This window comes from Camelus ferus, chromosome 2, assembly GCF_009834535.1.
Source record: "Camelus ferus isolate YT-003-E chromosome 2, BCGSAC_Cfer_1.0, whole genome shotgun sequence".
NCBI lineage: Eukaryota > Metazoa > Chordata > Mammalia > Artiodactyla > Camelidae > Camelus > Camelus ferus.
In genome coordinates, this window is record NC_045697.1 from 112,942,949 (window position 1) to 112,964,693 (window position 21,745).

The window sequence follows — 21,745 nt, forward strand, 5'->3', positions numbered from 1 at the left end:
TTCTTCCTTATCACCCCCACTCACCTTCCCAATGCTGAGCTCATATGACAAAGGACAAACTTGGGTTGGGACCACCCAGTTAAAAGAGCGTTCATACCAATTTCCCACTGGATCCCACAGCCATGTCCTTCAACATCCCTTGGGAGATCTTAGCCTAAATTCTTCTCTGTGCAGAAATCAGAGAGGGGAGGGGCTAGCTCAGCAGTAGAGTGTGTGCTTAGCGTGCATGAGGTCCTGGGTTCAATCCCCTGTACCTCCATCAGTCAGTCAAGCTAATTACCACTCCCCCTGCCAAACAAAAAAGAAATCAGGCTGAAAAACGCTTTTGAAGCCTCTTCATACCTTTGCCAGGGGTGAGTTAGCAGGCAGATTAATTTTGAATGTAAGTATCACAGTGATGTACTGCAGCAACAGAGACAGACCTTGTCAGTTCACTTGCAACTGATCAGTTCCCCTCCTTTTTGTCAAATGCCATTAAGGGATCAAGTGTGGAAATCAGCAAACCCGGCATCAGTGTGGGTCATTAATATAATGTGAATATTCACTATAGCATGAAATATATACATGTATGTTGTAAACATGTAGCTATATACAATAGGTATGGAATCTTCTGTAACAGTTAAAGCTGTTGCAATTAGATTCAAGTAAAATGCTATTTGTATGAAGCCAAACTGAGACTGTTGGCAGTTTTTACTCACCGTGCACTTCTTTAGAGAATATCCACACTAAGATGCTGTTTGAAAATTGAAATATAATTTGCAAATAAAAAGCAGTTTTCACTAGAGTAACAGTCAAGAGGTCCTGGAATAGTAAGCCCAGAATTTTACCTTCTTCCTTCCTTGTTACTGTGCATATTTTTTTTTTTTACTTGAAAGTACAGGTTTATTTTTTGTTTTTATTTCTTATATAGAATTGTATTCATAATTTTCTCTTTTTTAACTCTTTGGCAGTATTTTTATTATTGTTCTATAATATATCAGCTGTAAGTCATGAAAAACCAAAATAAACTGGGAAGTAGTCATGACAGTCATCTCCTCTTTAGTGTATTGCCCTTGTATCATGTTTACCGCAACTTGAGGTTTTCACATTTGTACTTGCGTTTTTGACTTTTGTAGTTTGTGCATGAAAAAAAAGTGTTCTGTTTTAACTTTCATTAAACCCTCTGTTGACATTATACACTTACAATTTTTTAATTGTTTCTATCATCACATAAAGACAGCTGATTCAGAGACATAACAAAAAGGCAAACACAACAGGAAAGAGATGATACTAAATGATGGCATCGAGCAGACGTAATTCATGAAATTCATTCATATTGGATGTGGAGGAAATGTGCTATCAGCTTATCATTTAGATGATGTCATAGTGAAAAAGTTTGTCCACAAAGGAGAAAGATCAAAAGAAGAAAGATCCAAAATCAAAAGGAGGTTTTACAGGAATAAGAAATGCAGGGCAGGCATTGAAAGAGGCTCAGTGGACAGTGATGAGTGTGGAGGAAGTTCAAACCCATGCACAAATCCAGGCAGTGGAAAATGCTAGTGACGCAGTTGAAGACAGACCCCTTTCCATGAGCAGAGAGTCAGTTGGTTTAATCTTCCAAGAAACCGAAGCAGAATTATTGTACAACTAAAGGGAGCATCTGAATACACTTGCTCGCTGAGGTCACAGATGTACACCATAGCTGGCATGAAATGTCATGTTTTATGTGCTTAGAATTCAGAAAATATTAGCTACCCCTGGCATTGGTGTGTGTGTGTGGAGTGGAGGTGGGGGACAAACTGTTCTTTTTATTTATTTTTTTAACAAAGAGCAAGATGTTTTTAAATTGAAGTATAATCAGTTTACAGTGTGTCAATTTCTGGTGTACAGTATCATGTTTCAGTCATACATATATATACATATATTGCTTTTCATATTCTTTGTTGTTATACGTTACTACGATATAGAATATAGTTCCCTGTGCTATACAAAATAAACTTGTTTATCTATTTTATATATAGAAGTTAGTATCTGAAAAATGTCAAATTCCCAATTTATCCCTTCCCACCTTTTCTCCCCAGTAACCATAAGTTTGTTCTCTATGTCTGTGAGTATGTTTCTTGTTTTGTAAATAAGTTCATCCATGTCTTTTTTCTTTTTTTGGATTCCACATATGAGTGATATCATATGCTATTTTTCCTCCTCTTTCTGCCTTACTTCACTTAGAATGACAATCTCCAGGTTCAACCATGATGTTGGTGAAAATGGCATTATTTTATTCTTTTTTAGGGCTGAGTAGTATTCCATTGTGTAAATATACCACAGCTTCTTTATCTATTCACCCACTGATGGACATTCAGTTAATGTCTTAGCTATTGTAAATAGTGCTGCTATGAACATTGGGGTCCATATGCTTCAAATTGTAGGGGACAAACTATTCTTAATGCTTTCCATCATTCCAGAAGACTCTCATGGAGAGGGATTATCCAAAAGCTGGACAGGAAGCAACTCACATTTACGCACAATAAGACAGTACTTGTCCAAATTGTTCAAATATATAAATCCATCAAATATTCATGAATTTGTTTACTTACTAGAGAATGAAAGAAAATAAAATGGAATAAATTGGAAAAATATTCTTAAATCTTAATGTTTTTAGTTTATTTTAAAATTTCTTTTAGTGATTGTAATAATAGTTGTTATTGTAAAAGAATTTAAAAATAAAGAAAAGTACTTTTCTATTTTAAACTTAATTACCTAGATAGATGATCACTAGATTTTTAAATATTTTCTTCTACTCTTTTTATGCATCTAATTTTAATAGGATTATACTATTTTTTTCTCAGTTATATCTCTTAGTGACAACATATAAAGTTCATACACAGGGCTTTGGAAGAATGAAAGCTGTCAGAAAAAAATTTAGTGTTCTTATCTAAATGGAAATTTTGTTCTATCAGGATTCTGAATAAAATAAAAATTTTGTGGTTTTATGTTTATAATTCATTTCAGTTTGTTTCCACAAAGTTGTGCTTTCTGTTTTGTGTTTGAGAAACGAATGATTGGGATAATCAAATGGTGTAAGAATCTCTCTGGATATACTACACACTAGGAAGATGTGAATTAGAAAGAGGATTATTATCAATCATTAATTATGTATCTGTAATTCTACTGCTAACTGGACAAGTATATTTCCAATATGATTATAATTTGAGATAGTGATTTGTTACAGGCAGTTCTACTGCTATGTGTAAAAAGACCTTTCAAATATGATTCTTCTTGAAAAATATCCAATCTAAGAAAGTAGCATCTATGAGAAAGCGTGGAACCACTTCCTTCTGCTTTTCAAAATGACCCTCCTAGTAGAGTGTAAGGATGTTCAAAATGAAATCATGAACAGGGTGGTTTCCAAGTGGTACCTGTGGCGACAAACAAATGCTCGGAGGCCCTGTAAATAGATTCATCTCTCACTCTGTACCGAGAAGCTCTTTGTGTTCAGTCCTGTCCTCCCACAGCTCATCCCAGCTCCTTTTCCCAGACTCACACCCACGTTCCACCAACTCTACTGTTGCAACATCTCCTGTTCTCTTTTTGCTTCTCATGACTATTACACTACTGCTCATTCTTATTACTGTTGACTTTGACTGTTATAATATTCTCTTCTTTTTCTTTCTAACTCTGAGATCACACAGCCAGATTAATTTTTTCTAATAATTTACTTTCTTACTTGGGTTCTTTATGGAGTTTCCACTCCAACTGAATGTCACTAAAGCTTTTTTTATATGTGTGCCTGTATATATGTGTATATGTGTGTGTGTGTGTGTGTAAATGGTGGCACTGGACGAAGGAAGCGTCTTTTAGGCTCTCACAATCTTGTTTTTCAGTGTGACATTCCATTCCAGTCCTACCTGAACTTTCATATTCCTTTTAAACCTGCCACACACTTGATCCGATTACCTGGTGATTCCTACTTGTAGCATTCACCAAAAGTATCTTTTATGTCTGGAGTATTTTACCAACTTCCATCTTTATGTGCCAAATTCTACCCAGGCTCCAAGTCCAGTTCCTATAAACATCTTCCCTTGGGCTATAACCACCGTCCCCACCCCACATCTATGCATGACATCCCCTGTCCTTGCTCAGGACTTGAAACGCACGCATCCTGTGGTACCTTGGATTCCAGTTAGTTGTGCAAATGTCCAACGTAGAAAGTGTCAAAATATAACCTCCTTGAAGGGCACAAGCTGAGACTTACTCATCTTTCCATTTATTACCATTATTTTTAAGATTTACTCATCTTTACACCTTATATAACCTTACATCTAGTACATATGCAACCAATTATTTGGTGAGAGAATGATTATTAAATGAACAAATGAAGAAATCAGTGAATAAATGAATAAACACTGATGATGGCTGGAACTGCTATAAAATTTTTGGCCAGTATTTGGCCAAGACAACTCCTTGCCTAGGTAGGAGAATTTACATGTAAAATACTTAAAAGCATATTTCTAATTCATTCAGTGCCTTCTTGGTTATCTGTAAATAAGTGACCGGCTTTGTCAATTATCCATGGCAACTCGAGACTTCCTTTAAAGCAGCGCTCAGACAGATCAGATGAATGAAAAATGGAAGTCGTGGTTGAGGATGAGGCGATGAGGACTCCAGCACTCAGCAGTCACCAAAAGTGCTGTCACAAAATCAACTTGGATTAAGAATCACTGCCACAATCAGAAAAGAAAAAGACTAAAATGTTTTAAGTTTTCCAATAGCTCTGTTATTACGTACGTACCAGAGCCCTACTCTGCATCTGACCAAATGTATTTCTTTGGTTATATCTACACAGAAAACAAGTGAGTTTGTGTTATCTGTCCTTCCTTCTTTCCTTTTCACGTCAATGCATGAAGCTAATAAAAAATGAAGCCTCCTAACTTCGAGAATACCTGCTTACAAATATCTGTCGTTCTGTTTTGTCGATCTCACAGACACACAAAAAGGATCTCAAAGCTGACGTAAAATGAATGTTTGTGACATCTGAGAGTGTAGATAAAATCATTGCATGAGGACATTTATTCAAAGTTATTATCTATTTACTCACCTGTATGTCACCAAAATTATAAGGTAGGATCTGGGAAGGTAAATACCACTAGGGAAAATCAGTTCCTTTACTTGGAAGTAAACGATGCTCTGAGCCCCCCAACAGAGGGTGAACAGGGCAGCAAAGTGATGGTTCACAGGGAAGGGTTATCCCAAAGGGCACAGTCCATCTTTTGAAGCTCCTTTACCACCCGCCTTTTTTTTTTTTTTTTTTTTTTTTTGATTAGTGGATGCACTGGGGAGGAGCAGGCACTCTACCACCGTGTCCTACCCTCCTCCCTCACTTCATCTTTTGGTCTCCCCTGATTTGGAGGTTTTGGGCAGTTTGAGCTGATACTAAGACTGATGTGGAAGAACTGTTGTGTTGTTGGGTACCCTTGTGGCTGGAATTCCTGGGGCTACACATGCCAACACACAGGGGAAAAAAAATCTAGCGTCCTCCACGACCCGATGGAGACGTCTCAGAAAGTCCTCAGAGCGGGCCTAGCCCACTGTGAGACTGACTCACTCAGCTAGCCGGTAATAGAAGAGTCCCAATGGGAACTTCGATCCCAATCAGAATTTAAACTCCTGGGATCAGTAGGTTTGAACCATCAACAGAGGCGGCAGGGCTGCAGGAGGAGCAATTCAGTTAGCATCTTCCCAATCCATTGTAGCCCATGCAACCCAAATTCCCACGACTTCAGATAAGCCTGGCCACCTCTGCTTCCGCTATTGGCACAAGTGATCGCCGTTATCTTCTTCTCCACCATTTTCCATCGAGCGGAATCCAGTGGGAAGAGGATGCGGCTCATCAGCCGTGGCTTTGGATCCACTCCAGGATCCAGTGAGGAGCCAGGGACATTGCTGTGTCACTGCCTCGGTTGTCCATCCTTCCCTGCAGCTCTGGGCAGATGGTCTGAGGTTTTGCCCAAGTCAGTGCTGACAAATTCAGGCATGAAATTAAACTCAGGAAGTCACGGGATGTACCAGGTTTTTTATTTTTTGCTTTTTGGGGGTTTTTTTTGAATCGAAAATACTCCTTTGAGAAAACAAAAACATGTGAAAAATTCCCTTGAGTGTGAAGAATTGCCACTCATCTGTAGATGTTGAAAAGTTGCCTGTAGATTCAGAATGCCCAAACTTAGCAATACAAAAATGATATCAGCTCTGCCATAAAATGTTTTTATTCTTACATCACAGTTGTATTTTGAATTGGCATTTTCAAAATATTTTAAATCTCAGGCTGAACGGTAGGCCATCGCACCTCTCTTCATCTCTGTAATGAAATCTTCAAAACCTGATTTACAAGGTCTTTTCCTTTTAATTCCAAAAATATATATATATTCTGGATCCATATCAGTAAAAGTTTGCTGGAAACAGCTGTTATTAAGAAAAATACTCAATACTGTCCATCTTCTTTTCTTATTAAGAAGAGTTACTTCTCCTTTTTACAGCACATCAGTTTGCGTGGCTTCCTCTGATGCCCAGATAGGGTATAAAATCAGAACATGTCAGTTTAGTTCCTCAGTGCAAATGAAGAGTGCATGGTATGGGTAAGGGTCATACTTTTCTCACTTTCATTATAAGCACATTTTCCCGAAACATAAATAAAACACTGGGAAGTGGTGACATCCTTTGAGAATTGCTAAATCGTCTCGCTAAGCGAGACTCTCTCTTTTGGCTTTTGCTCTGCACCTGGGATAGCTTCAGGTAAATTATTCCCAGTTCATTTGTGGTCTAGTAATTAGCCATCTTTACCTTGACTTTTTAATTCTCTCATCACTTAGATTTGTCTTAATATTCTGCTATTCTTCCCAGACAAGATTAATCAACAAGAATTTCTTCAGGTCATACTGGCAGAACTTGCATAAATAAAACAACAAATAGCCAAGACTGGCTCTGGGTGGTATAAAATTTAGGGAAAATGGCACCTCAAACATTATCGGTAGAGATCTTGCAGTCTGGTTCGTGAGGGGTGTGAGTCTTAGGGCAGCTTAAATTTAAATGAGGTGTGATCAGGAGAGGGAGTGGGTGTCACCGGCTTGAGATCATATTTGAGAAAAGTCCCAGAAGCAGACAATCCCAGAATGCAACCGGCTAAGGAAATACACATCTGAACGTTAATTGAAAAAAATACTGTTTAACCTTTATTGACACTTAATTAACTTGATTCTTATAAATAATCCTATGAAGTAGACACTGCTGTTTTCCTATATTATTGATGAGGGACTTGAAAGCACCGGAGATTGAGTGACTTAACAGGCGTGGACCAGCAGAAGTGGGATTCTGATGCTGACTGTAGTACCATTTCCGACATCATACCAAGTGCACACCATGGTAACAGCCTTGTGCATTAACCGCGACTGATGGACAGCACACCCAGGACCCTTCAACTGTCCTGTAGTCTGAGAAAACTCCAGATCTTGGCACAGTGGTAACTAATTTGTGGCAAAACCCATAGCTTCTTGGCTGGTAAATTCTGTGCCATGTTGCTATGCCTGTACGTTAGGGATTAGTGAGAAATACGGTGGGAGAGGTAAATCCAAATTATGGGAGGTCGTATGAAAACTGGGTGAAACAATTTGGATTTTACTTGATTGTTAGGGTTCTTGAAGACTGGCAGTATTTTAAAAGGATCTGAATAACTGTGCTTAAAAAGTGATTTGGAAGGAGTAGAGCTTTAAAGACAGTGGGTGTATCTGTTGACAATTCAAAGCTATTAGAGCGATGGCAGTGAGGATGAAAAGGAGGAAAAGTAAAAAAAACAAAACAAAACAAAACACTGAGAGAGAAAAATATTGGCATATTGATAACAATTAGGATTTAGAGTCTGAAGTATACAGAAGTCTTAAAAAGAAAGGCAAACCAAGAGAATGAGATGTTCAGGAGAGAAGCCATATGGGAAATGGCGGGATACAGGAAAACACAACCAGCCGACGTTTCTTGTTATTGGAGAGGCTGCAGGTTGGTTTTGGAGATGAATGTTTTAAAATTCCAAGCCTGGGAGCGAAGCTTGAACCTGTGGGTTGCCTCCCTGGAGTGGTCAGTGTCAAAAGGGAAAATAAAAAGTGCTAAGTCCAAAACTCCCAGTATAAGCAGACGGGAAATGCTGACAAAGAAACTTCAGGGGGTAAGACGAGAGATCAGTCTGTGGGAAAGGAAGGAAAACAGAATTGCAACGCTAGGGGTTTGAGGTCATGTAGTTTAATTACCCTTCCTGGAGCTCCTTTATACTGTGTCTGCCACAGAATCACTCTGTTTATTGTTGTTTGTTGGGGGGGTGGTAATTGTTTGTTTGTTTATTTACTGGAGGGACTGGGGATTGAACCCAGGACCTCACGCCTGCTAGGCATGCGCTCTACCACTGAGCTAGACCCTCCTATTGAGTATTTTCCATGATGGGAAATCTACACCCTCCTGGGTCAGCTCAGTTCAGCTTTGGAAAGAGATATATTAATCTCTCCTGTAACTCTGACTCGCTGGATCCAGTTATGGGACAGAATAAGACTAGCCACCTTTTACACAATAGCCTGTCACGTATCTAAAGTCAGTTGCCATGGAATGTTCCCTCCCCTGCCTTTTTTTTTTTTCCCCTCGCAAGATGTTAACTGTAGGACTTAGTATTTCTTTTTATTCGTCCCCAAATGACTACACTCACACTTTAAAAGGCAGCCCTTTTGACCTACTGCATTAGATTGTGGTCGACGAGTCTTAGCCGTGTTTTCAGAAATGCTGAATTGCATACTGTTCCTCACACAGCATGTCATAGGGTCATAGGACCCCCCCCATCACATCTCCTCCATCATTTCCGCCCCCTATCATTTCTCACCTTTCCAGGCTGCAGAATCCTGACATTTGGGGTCTGTCCTCCACAACCAATCACTGCTTCCATCCCTACAACCGTCTTACATGCCCTCTGATTCCTCTTTCCCCATCTTTAAGGGTAGTGACATAAGCACAGTGTCACATAAGCCAAAAAGGGAGAGGTTTCCGGGAGGAGGGGCTAGTCCATAAGGACTTCAGGAAAGATGAAGAGCTAGAGAAGGCCCTTAGACTTGAATCTAAAGAGAGTGTTGGTAGCTCAGCAGAGACGTAATCCCATTGTTACAGTAAGCCACAGTCCTACAAGGTGGAAAATGACAGCGTCCTGTAAAGCAAAATGCAGTTGCTTTTATATAAAAAAATGAGTTGCTTTTATATAAAAAAAATGAGTTGCTTTTATAAAAAGCATGCAGTGCATTGCCTATCACCTAGCAGCATTTTTGTTGATTTTATTGACTATTTATATGTTGGCAGTGATGCGTGACTTTGGGATACTATTTATATTTTGCAGTATTTTCTCATAGATCTTATTTGAACCTTGTAATAGCCATGTACAATTTTACCGATGAGAAAACCAACTGTCTGAAAACTTGGCTGAGGTCACCCAACATGCGGAAGAGTGAAGCTGAATTCAATTCCAGTTTCATTCTACACAGATCTGACCATACTCCGAGTCCAGCTTTCTTTGAGACATTTCTGTGACTTGACTTGACTCACCTGCGGATTCAAATGAGTCAATAACTAACTCACCTGGATAGAGTCGGAATTCGTGACAGTGGCCTTACAAGCATTTGCTGTAACCGGTTTAACAAACTAGCTGCTAAGAACTGTTATCCCAATGCCCTGAAAGCAATAACATAGATCAGTGAAATTCATAGTAATAGTGGCAGTGGTCTCGTTAATCCCATGATCCCATGCTAACATGAACAAATTATCCATAATAAAATTCACAAATATTAGATTGCCAACTACCCCTCAGGTATGCACCCTTTTATCTTATTTAATCCTCATGACACTTAAAGAGGGTTTTTTTTTTAATTTTTTAATTAAAGTATAGTTGATTTACATTGTTGTGTTAGTTTCTGGTGTACAGCCAAATGATTCAGTTATACATGTACATTTATATTCTTTTTCATATTCTTTTTCATGATAGGTTATTACAAGGTATTGAATGTCATTCCCTGAGCTGTACAGCAGGGCTTTGTTGTTTGTCTCTTTTATATACAGTAGTGTGTATCTGCTAATTCCAAACTCCTAATTTATCCCTCCCCCCCCTTTTCCCTTTGGTAGCCGTTAGCTTGTTGTTTATGTCTGTGAGTCCAAGAGTTATTTTTAACCTCCTTTTACACATGAGTGAACTGGAGAACTTCTTCAGTTTACTGGAGCAGAGAACAAGGATGGGAGTCAGGACTGGATTTGCTTGCGAACCTCCAGCACAATTGAATTGAAATCATTGAGTTATTTTTATTTTTATTTTTCTGTGACAATGGAAGAAAAACACAATAGGGATATGAATTCATCCATGAGGGCGATGAGTACATACTCTACATAGAGACAAGCTTTCTCCCATTTCCTCCCATTTTCAGCATCAGTCCTTCAGCATCGTTGTCTTGCCATCTCTCAAACCCCTCCTCTTCCCTTAATACAGTGGCCACCACGTGGTTCCACTTGCTTCCCTGCTCGGTTAGTCTGGACCAGAAGACAACCATGTTCACACCGAACCCTCTGATGTGCCAGAATCTTTCCCTCCTCGCCCTTCCCATTTCGGACCTGGGGATTTCAGGGCGGGGTTTCATGCCTTGCCTCCTTCTCTGCAGCAAACCTGTTGTTTCTGTATCACAAAAGATGATAAGACCCCCCAGACCCAGCCACTGTGCTTTCCCTGCACCCCCACCCCGTTTCCGTCTTCACCTGCCCTCTCTCCCCGACCTCTTGCTCACAGGAACGGAGTCTGTTTCCTACCTACGTATTCTTCCACCTGCCCAAAGATATTCCTCTTACATCCCTTCTTTCCCCATGCTTTTTCAACTTCTCAAGAACATTCACTTAACAATGGGTCATTCTTTTGTCTATTTTTGTAAATGTATACCTCTCTGTGGCACCTTCACCTCTGCTTATGAACAAGTTCAGCTTTTCCTTGTAAAAACAAAATGAAGAAGTGTTTAAAGTTTTTTCTTAGGTCTTTTGTTTGCTTGGGGGGGACTCGGTCATTAGGTTTATTTATTTTTCAACGGCGGTACTGGGGATTGAACCCAGGACCTCGTGCACGCTAAGCATGTGCTCTACCACTAAGATATACCCTCCCCCAAAATGAAAATTTAAAATAAAAATTTCCCTAGTCAGCTATCCTGTCACTGCTCTGCTCTGTTTCACCAAAAGAGAGATTATTCTCTTCGCTCATTTACATGAGCACGAATTTCTCATCCTTCCTGCCTTTCCGCGTGGCTTCTGCCCAACAGATACGCCAGTCTTTTTTCAGAAGTGAATTCGAAGAATGGGGGCCAAACTCTGAAGCATGATGGCTAGTTCTGAGTAAAGACTGCATCCAAATTAAACCATTACAAATGATAGTATCCCTAACTACTGTGCTCAAAGCTTATTTAGTGGGAGAGGCATATGGCGGGAAACGCAGGTGGGGAAAGGAGGGGGCAGAGGCGTGGACTAGGGGAAGGGAGCTGAGATGCTGTCTGAGGGCTACAGGGATGACTGCCTTTAAAAGTCATGTGTTGTAGGTGTGCTTCGCTGCCAAGACTAAGCATGGAAACCAAGCGATGGCCTGGGGATCGTGGCACCCTCTGTAGGCTGAGTCTCCCATCCCCAACCCGGTGTCACCACACTGTTCCAGATTCTTAACACCCAGATGATTGTAATCATTGCCCAAATGGGGTCCCTGCCTCCAGGCACTTCTCTCTCCCTCTCAAGTCACCCTGCGTGCTAATGGTGGTATCTGGTTTTCTGTGCATGTAGCAAGAACTAAGAAAATGTGAATGAATGAAATAATGGATGAATGAAAAGAATTCCCAAGTTACAAAATCACTACGGCCCTCATGAAGATTGTTTTAAAGTGATGAATTATTTTTAAAAATTGTATGCAGAAAAAAAACAATACTATTTTACCAGAGCCAAGAAGCCTTGGCAAGGGATGGGGTAGGGAGTGGGGACAGTGGGGGGCTTTTTAAGATATACAAGACAAAAAAAAGAAGCCTACTTTTCTTAAAAGTCAAATATTAAGGGACTTGAAAACACACACACACACATACTCTAAATTTAATTTGCTATATAGCATTTTATGCTCCACTCTTTACAGAAAGCTAGAAATTATACAGAAGTAGAAGTTTATTCAAGTCATAAATGGTAAAAGCCTAACACATGCTGATTAAACTGTAAGCCTCCAGTTAAAATACTAAAATGCCAATAAAATCTCTGAATTCAGCCTGTTCCTATCACTAGATGACAGACACCAACGTCAGTCACCACTGATTTTTAAAAAATCACTGAACTACCAAGTCTCGATTTCCCATAAGGTAAAAATACATCAAAATTATGATTATTTTACAATGCATTTTTATTTTATCATTAAAATCATGTTCTCTACACCATTATTCTGTTGGAGAAAGCATGTTTATATTTTTTATTACTGCGTTTTCAGTTATAATTTAGCAATAGTGGTTTGCGTGAAGTTTGTCAATTTAAGAACTGTTTCATTCTTTCTGCAATGGCACTATCACTTTTTTATTTCCAGGAGATATCCAAAGTTGATATTTAGTTCTTGAATCTATTTAGGACAGTCTCAGCATGGTTTAAGAAAGGCTCTTGGGATCCAACCTGAGTTGTATAATTTAGAAAAATTTCAAAATGTTAAAATGCTGTAAAAAAAAAAAAGAATTTTGTAAAATGGGAATGAACATAAATCAAGCTTTTGAATTTCCCTATGGAAAATAATCCCTTTTTTTCTTTTCTTTTCCTTTTTTTTGGCGAGGGGAGGTAACTAGGTGTACTTACTTAATCATTTTCTTTTTAATGGAGGGACTGGGGATTGAACCTCGTGCATACTAGGCATGCACTCTACCACTGAGGTATACCCTGCCCCCTAGAGAAATAATCTTAATTTTATGAAAAAAAATGATATTGCTGGTGATGCTTCAAAGAATAGTTTCAGGAGAAAAAAAATTCTGAAAGCATCTGTAAGATACAGGAAGTTGACTACGATTGGGAAACTATTCCAGCAAGTCTGAACACGGTCATCAGTGAGGTCCTGGCTTCAATCTGTTTATGATGAATGACTTTTTCATGTCAGTTAAAAAAAAATATCAGAGCCTCAGACAGCACTAGACCCCTCTTTTCAGTGCTGAATTATCAGATGGCATTAACGGCCAATTTTTCTTTTTCAAATGAGAAACTGCGGGTAAGCCAGGAGGGACCTTCCTTTTTATCGTGCGCTTCTCTCTGGAACCTCTACTGCAGCACTTGTGACTTGCAGAAGTTGGGGTGATTTATTTTGTAAACTTTGTTTTCATCACCGTCGATAATAGTCAGACGTGGTCCTGAACTCAGCATTACCGTGTTTAGGGCAAGGGTAAGCTGACGTTTTCCGTGAAGGTCCAGGTAGTGACCGTGGTGGTCTTTGTGACTACGTGGCGTCTGCAGCAACTCTCCGTGTCTGTGGTTGCGGTGCAAACGCGCTCGAAGTCCTGCATAGACAAATGCATATGGGTGTGTGCCAAGAGGACTTCATTTACCAGAACACGCAGCGGCGAGGACTGGGCCATGGTTTGCTGGCCCTGATCTAGCAGGGTATCTTTGAGTGGAGGCAGAAAGAGAAGAGGTTCAGAGGACTTAAAAAAGTACCAGCCACTCATAATGTATAATTCGTTAGGTTTCCGTGGCTCCAAAAATAAATATTACAACAAAATGCAGTGCTTTAGAAACCCAGATTTGCTTTCACTGGTTGCTTGTGTAATAAGTCATGGCTTGTTGACTGAACAATTCTCTGAGTCAACAAACATCTACTGACCAACACTCTACTGGCAACAGATATGATATAAAGCATACTAAGCCCCGATCCCAGGACCTGCACGTTTGGAGAGAGGAGATGTCTCGGGCTTTCGTATTAAAGAGCGGGCTCAGAAGATTTATTTGCTCCCCACAGAGTCAGCCTTTGACACGAGCTCCCACAGAAACACAGCTACTTCCTAACTCAGTTCAGGGGAAGACGGACACTGACTTGAACTTCCCTGCGTTCTCATCCAATCACTCCCACCCAAAGGACTCCTGAAGCCAGGCTTCCTCTTTGCTTACTTTATTTTTACTTAAGAAAAGGAGACCCAAAATACTAGTGTACTGTGTCATACTTCTTTATTTTGAGGTTAGAGGCGGGTTGGGTTTCAATTCCTGTATCTGACTGCAGTAACAAACTGACCAAATTTCATTTCCCCTGGGGAGACAGCTGAGATAGATAAATATATTTTAAAATCCACTGTTTAAAATGCATGCTTCTGGAGAAGAGGGCACATAGACCTAAAAGGAAAGGCCAGGGGCAGCAATTCAGACATCCTTCCAGCCACATTTAAACTGTGACTCACCTCAAAACAGTAACTATTCAGGTATTTGGGGAACATGGCCTTCATATTTCTAACAGATTTCAAGCAATCGTTCTAATCAAATTTATCAACAACTTCTAACAACTGGTTAAATCATAAGAATTGTTGAAGGGTTAAGATTTGAATTCATGATCTGGCGGTTTGAAAAGCTTATCTCATCCAATGAGAAAAACGAATTAGTTTTTTTTTTTAATGTAAAGATGAGAATAATGAAGATTTCACAGACTGAATCGGCAACACCAGAAGTCGCAGTAATTCAGTAGACTAGCTCAACTTGGAATTCGTCGGATGTAGTAATTAACGTCTTAAAAGTAGGATTTACTGTATGTAAACTTTATGTAAGCAGTAATTTTTGTGACTTTTAAACAATGATGATTATTGACAGTTTAGGCCATTTGTAACCGAAGATGTGTGTATCTTCCTAGGAAATTCTTTGTAATATTACCAAGCTAAAACCTTCTATATTCACTTAAGTCCATGGTAACACGTTAAAATTTTTCATAATTCTTCCATATTGGTGGAATGCCATATGTACTAAATTACACGCCCTATAAAACTGTCATCAAAATAAAGCAAGTTATCAGATTACAATAGTTCTTCAAATACTAAGCCATAACTTCTATATATTAAAGCAAGTTTGTGCTCATGGACACCGACCATTAATAGATTAAGGTGAGGACATAGCTTAACAGTGGTGCTGTTAAAATTGGCTTCGGTGTAGGAATGAGGTCATGGTGCATTTCTGATGCATCAGTGTCTAAAATCTTATAAAGTGACTTAAGAGTCCAGCAATGACTATGCCAGACTCAGGTTCAGCACGAGGTGGAAGTGAACTGCGTTGCATTCTAAATCCGCGGTTGCAGTTTCTAATCCAGCCTGGGCGGCGCGGGGAGGAGGATGCTGGGCGCCCTCCGAGAGGTCTCACCAGGCTGCTGTGTGCTCCCCAGGATCTGCCACTGCGAAGGGGATGAGGAGAGCCCCCTCATCACGCCCTGTCGCTGCACCGGCACCCTGCGCTTCGTGCACCAGTCCTGCCTCCACCAGTGGATCAAGAGCTCGGACACGCGCTGCTGCGAGCTGTGCAAGTACGACTTCATCATGGAGACCAAGCTGAAGCCGCTCCGGAAGGTACGTGTCGCCGGGGCAGCTGCGCCGGGCAGCCCCAGCTACGCAGGCTTGTTTTCAAGACCCCTTTTCCTGATAAGATTTTTGTTTTACATTTTTTATTGAAGTGTAGTTGATTGACAATGTTAGTTTCAGGTGTACATTATAGTGCTTCAGTTACACACATACACACATACATGTTTTCTTATCATTATAGGTTATTACAAGAAATTGAATATAGTTCCCTCTGCTATACAGGAGGTCCTTGTTTATTATATATAGTGTGTCTGTTAACCCCCAACCCCTAATTTGTCCCTCCCTTCCCTTTCCCCTTTGGTAACCATAGTTTGTTTTCTAAGTCCGTGAGTCTGGTTTTGGTTTATAAATAGAAATTGTATCATTTGTTTTTGAGATTCCACATCTAAGTGATATCATATGATATTTGTGTTTTCTCTGTCTGACTCACTTCGCTCAATGTGATAATCTCTAGGTCCATCCATGTTGCTACAGATGGCATTATTTCATTTTTTATGGCTGAATAATATTCCTGTGTGTGTGTGCACGCGTCTGCATGTGCGTGTGTGTGTGTATCACATCTTCTTTATCCAGTCATCTGTTGATGGACATTTACCCAATAAGCTTTTGCTAACATGCTAATATCCCCTAAGAATCCACAGCTTTTGCTGAGCTCAGTATGTAAAATGTAGCCAAGTATTTGCAGGTAATCCTCCCTACTTCCCTGTTTAGATTCTAAGGACTCTGATTTTTTTTTAATCACTTTTTAAAGTCGAAAAAACCATGTGCATGTGTGTGTACTATGTGTATGTATATGTGTATATGTGCATGTGTGTGTGTGTGAAAAATATACTTGTAAGTCAGTGTAACAATTGATGGGATCTGTGAGAACAGTCTACTTACTGAAGTCAGTTCCCAAGAAAGTTAGATAAGAGATCACATAGATTAAATAATGTGAACTCACCTGATTTCTTAAAAGCCAGGCATTGGGTAATAGAGAATGATCTCTTTTATAAAGTGTGGACTCCTTTTTGTGTTGGCCTTTATTTGGGGGTTTGGTTTGATGGTTCATGTATAATCAGAGTAGATAGAATCAAAAAGTATCACTTTTCCATATTGTACATGGAGCTGTAAGAAAGGTAAGTATTTTTATCTATAAACTTAATTGTCAAATTCCTCATTTCTATTATGTTTTTCTAAAGAAGGTAAGAATCTGAGTTAAATATAAAAGTTAGCATCTAACTCAATGCTGGAAAAGGAGAGCTTGTAAAGGATACAGACAAAGGCAATGAACTTTATATAATTTATGCATGATATAGCTGGGACCCTGGATTTTAGCATGTAACTTACCCATATTTTTGGCTTACTGCAGCCTTACATATAAGGATTCCTCAATTTCCAAAGGACAGTGTGGAGACAGCAAGTTAAATAACATATCTGCCTAGAGCTGCTTTTTCATTTAAACTTACTGCAGAGCAAAAGTGGATGAAAAGAACGCTGCTTGGAAGTAAACATGATGGGTTCCAGGATAAGCAAACAAGAATACTCCAGTAGGCATCAATTTGGTGGCTGACCACTGCAGTTTTTCATTTATCCTTAAATAACAGAGAGGGAGGACAGCCGCCCCTGCTTTTGCAGTAGCTTTGATTTTAAAACTCTGCCAATGATTTATAGATGTCAGAACTGGTCCACAAAATGCCAATTCCAACCAGTTGGGTTATGGATTGCTTTTTTTTTTTAACATGGGGGGTGCGCTGAGTGTCCACATGTGACAGTCTGTTCCTCTAGGTCCCAAAGCAATTGATGCTGGAAATAGAAATGGACCCGCTCCGTGCCCTTCACGTTATCCACCGAAGGATGCTGTGTGCTGTCTGGAGTAGCTAAAGGACACACTGTGCTCTGTGATTCTGTACATCTCTCTTCTTCCCCCTCAGGGAAGTACAAATTGCTTCATAACATCTGTATAGTTCTCCATTTTTTCTCAAGCAACATCTATATAAGATGTTCCCCTCAACTTCGTGGAGCATCACTTGAGCACAACAGTCTAGGACAGTGAAATCTGCGTGTTTCCTCTTCTTCTTCCTCTCTAGCCCCACCACGTGATGCTGTAGGGAACTTGGAAAGTCTCCTTGTTGCATCTTGAGCCTTCATAGAAACCCCCTGATGTACAGCTCTGAGCCTTTCTTCATGTTCCATCCTCAATAACTTGCAATCCTATCAGGAGACCCTTTTCCCCTCAGCCAGCCAGTTTACAAACCAGAGACAGGTGGCAAACACATCTCTTTTTCATCTTCTTACTGAGCAGTATGTTGCAGCAACCTAGTGGGCACCTCCTATTTGTTGATTAATGAAATATCCAGGTTTATTTTTCAAAATGTTTTGTTTGGTCACAAATAGTGATGAAGAGCAGCATGTCAGTGTCCTTTTTTTTTTTTTTAATTTTTTGATTGGAGTGTAGTTGATTTACAATGTTAGTTTCAGGTGTACAGCAAAGCAATTCAGTTACGCATATAGATGCATGTGTGTTTTTCCTTTTCAGATTCTTTTCCATTATTTGTTATTACAAGAAATTGAATATAGTTCCCTGTGCTATACTAGAGGTCCTTGTTGTTCATCTATTTTATATACAGTAGTGTGTATCTGTTAATCCCTAACCCCTAATGTATCCCACTCCATCCTCTGCCCTTTGGTAATCATAGTTTGTTTTCTATGTCCATGACTGTGGTTTTGGTTTGTAAGCAGAATTTAAATCATTTTTTAAGATTCCACATCTAAGTGATATCATATAATACTTGTCTTTCTCTGAAAAATCAATTTTTAATTTTTATTTTATTTTTAGATACATAAATTTCTATTTTTAACAGCATTTATGTATCTACAGAGGATGTCAGAGTCTAATCCTGCTTCCTGATGGCCCCACAGGTGTGTTTCACTTGACCTGCTGAAAATCTGAACTAGTTACCAATATTTAAATGTGTGATTATTTCACATAAGATTCCACACACCTGTAATTATTTGAAAACCCCAGTATGTGGCTTTACTGGAACCACACTCCCTAAGATGACCACCAGTGTGGCCAGGGGTGACCCTTTGAAAGGCCATTTCAGCTCTAGGCCCCCGCATCTCTCAGCTCTCCCTCCTTCTGAGCCCAGAACCTCAAACCACTTCCGCTCATCTGAGCACCTCTGTGGCTCCAGTGAATGGATCTGAATTTTCAACTCCTGGTCTAACACAGTCCTAGGCATGAAAAACATGTGTGTTATTTCTGCCTCCGTGATTTAAGGGCCTTAAAAGCTTAGAAGAAGGATTCTGCACTCTTCCTCCTTGAAATGATGGGGCCCTGGGTGACCCCCAGGAGATACTTAAATGACAGTATCCAAAATGACTTGTCAGATTCTGAGCCTTCATGTACACACACGAAGCATTTTTAAACGTTTCTAGATGGTGTATTTTCATGGCACTAAGATTCATCCACAGTTTTCTTGTGGTGGTTTTTAAGTGGTGATTAAGAATGACAGGTATAGCGTTTTGTTAGAATATATTCAAAGTACATCCAATTAATGGCTCTCAATTCAGTAATTCGATGACAGTTTATCATGTTCTAAAGACCAACCACATGAAACAATTAATTTAGCTAATGATTCTGAATTTCTATGATTTAGCCAATGGAGGCCAGCGAGTCTGTTGAGATGAAATGGTTTCTTAAAGTAGGAACGTGCAAATCTGCCTAGTCTGATGAAACCTGGGGCTTAATAGCCTCTTAAGATATCAGTAAACCTGACTTTGTTCATTGCTACTCTTCCTACCCCCAAATCTACAGTCAGTGAATTCATCAAGGTATCCTAATGTTTCCCAAAGAAAATCTTTAAAGTCTGAATGAAATCAAGGACTGATTTGAGAAAATGCCATTTTCATTATCTTTAAGTCAGTAACTCAGTTACTTCTATTATATTTCATAAACATCTTATTGATCTACTGAGTTACCAAGAGTCAGAAATCATTCTCAGGGCCCAGAGAAGTCAAAAAGTCAAAAATATAGGAAGCTCAGTGACGACTCAGTGCTGTTGGAATGGCACACAATCTTGGTTAGGGTGCATAAACTAATCTTTTCTGAAACAGAAGTATTGTAGGTCTGAATCTCTCCTGAATGGGAGACACTGATATAGGAAAAATGGGGTGTGAGAGGATGGCTGTGTCCCTGGTCTCAGTTGAGTCCTTGGGATGTGCCCCCGCCAAGTGAGGGTCTTGGCTTTGCTCAGGGGAGAATTCGTAAGTGAGCCATAGTTGAGTGAAGGTAGATTTATTCAGAGAGATACACACTCCGTAGACAGTGTGGGCCATCTCCGAAGGCAAGAGAGAGTGACCCCAAGGTGTGGGGTTGTTTGTTTTTATGGGGTTGGTAACTTCATATGCTAACAAATGGGAGGATCATTCCAATTGCTTTGGGGAAGGGGATGGGAGTCCCAGGAAATGGGGCATCACCCACTTTTTGACCTTTTATGGTCAGCGTTGGAACTGTCACGGCACCTTTGCGAGCACCATTCACCATGCTAATGAATTACAGTGAGTGTAAAATGAAGCTCAAGGTCTGCTCGGGGCTGACTCTTCTGCCATCTTGGTGCTCGTTGCTGGTCGTTCCTTTAATGGCTGTGCCCTGCCCCCTGCCCCCCTGCCCCAAAACCAGCTGCTCGACATGAATCTAAACTCATGAGGACAGCAAATGCTTCTGTCATGGTATGTCCTCCCCAAAAGAGTCCTCTCTGTATGTGGTTTTCCATTTATAAACCATTGGACAAATATATAAAATATGCCACTCTGTGTATTCTTTAATTCCTTGTCTCATTTCTAGGAATAAAATGAAGCAGTGAATCGATTCAGTTACCTTGGCTTTAGTAACAATTAGGTTGAACAATATGCTCCTGTCCATTTTGTAGCTGAAAAAAAGACGATACTGGAAAGCTCATAAAATCTAAGTTCTGTGTGAACTTATTATGCCAAATAAAAAGGAATAATCATTTTGGTATTTCTACATTTCCACCGAAATGACTTACCATGCTTTAGATGAGATACCTGTTTAAAAAAAACAAAGAACCGTATTTAACAACTGCTCTGTTAATTTCCTCCTCTTCTGATGGAGCAGCTGTCTTTTAGAAGAGCCAAGAGCCACTGCAAGTTACTAACAAGTCGCTACCCCGAGGGTGTTATGTATTCTCTGCTGGCTGGAGATCTGGTAGTCTGTAGCCTTAAAATTGGACAGGGCAGGAATGCGATCAGATTCCTAGCTAGAGCTTCTAGCACCTGAGTGAATACTCATACGTAATCATACATAAGAGAAATTCAAAATGCCTTGTTTACTTGCCAGCGTGAGCAATTTGCAGTTTCGCTGATACAACCACAGTCAGTTCTGGATGAACCTCCGCACGACTCTCTTTAATCTTTGGCAGGAGTTTTAGTGGGTGTGGTCATGCTGGTGACATCCTGGGACCCCTGGAGTTCTCCTGCTTCATTCTGTTTTACTCCGATCACTTGGGGTTAAAAGCTAAGAAAGCCCTCAGTAAACATTTTGATGTCTCCTGGCTATTACCCCACAACTGGAACCCAGTTCTGGGGGAGTAGGTTTGCTGTTTTATTTCTTCACAAATATATACACCTGGAAAGCAATGAAAATCTCTACCCTGATAGGAGGTCAGGCAAAGCTTTCTTTATACTTCTTGCAATATATCTACCCTCATAATGCATGCTTGTTCTCCCATCTTCTTGCTGAGTTTCAGTTCCATTTTTTAAACTTTTTAAAAAGGTTTTATTTAATTTATTTATGAGGGGGAGGGAGGTAATTAGGTTTGTTTGTTTGTTTATTAATGGAGGTACCAGGGATTGAACCCAGGACCTTGTGCATGCTAGGCATGCACTCTACCACTGAGCTGTACTCCCCTCCCCTCGGTTCCATTTTTATATGAGCCCTAAGGGCAGCCTTGGTGATGGGGGGTACTCTTAGGATGATTTTGTTTTCAAACTCACACTCCAAGGTCAGGGAAGTTTTCCGCAGCAGGTTTCTCACTGTCCAGTGGTGCCAGTGTCTCAAGCCCAGTCCGCCCCTTACCTTCCCGTGGCTTCATTCTGTGGGAATGAGGGGCTAGCGGGTCTCTTAG

At 40.0% G+C, this 21,745-nt stretch overlaps 1 protein-coding gene across 3 annotated transcripts in view; it reads left to right on the forward strand.

The window, feature by feature from the left end:
* Positions 1-21,745, forward strand: part of MARCHF1 (membrane associated ring-CH-type finger 1) — a 779,824-nt gene that overhangs the window by 714,139 nt on the left and 43,940 nt on the right. For all 3 annotated transcript variants that reach the window (XM_032465582.1, XM_032465591.1, XM_032465596.1), the window contains one exon: positions 15,425-15,605. In XM_032465582.1, coding sequence (XP_032321473.1) covers positions 15,425-15,605 — 181 coding nt within the window. The remainder of the gene's footprint in view (positions 1-15,424; positions 15,606-21,745) is intronic.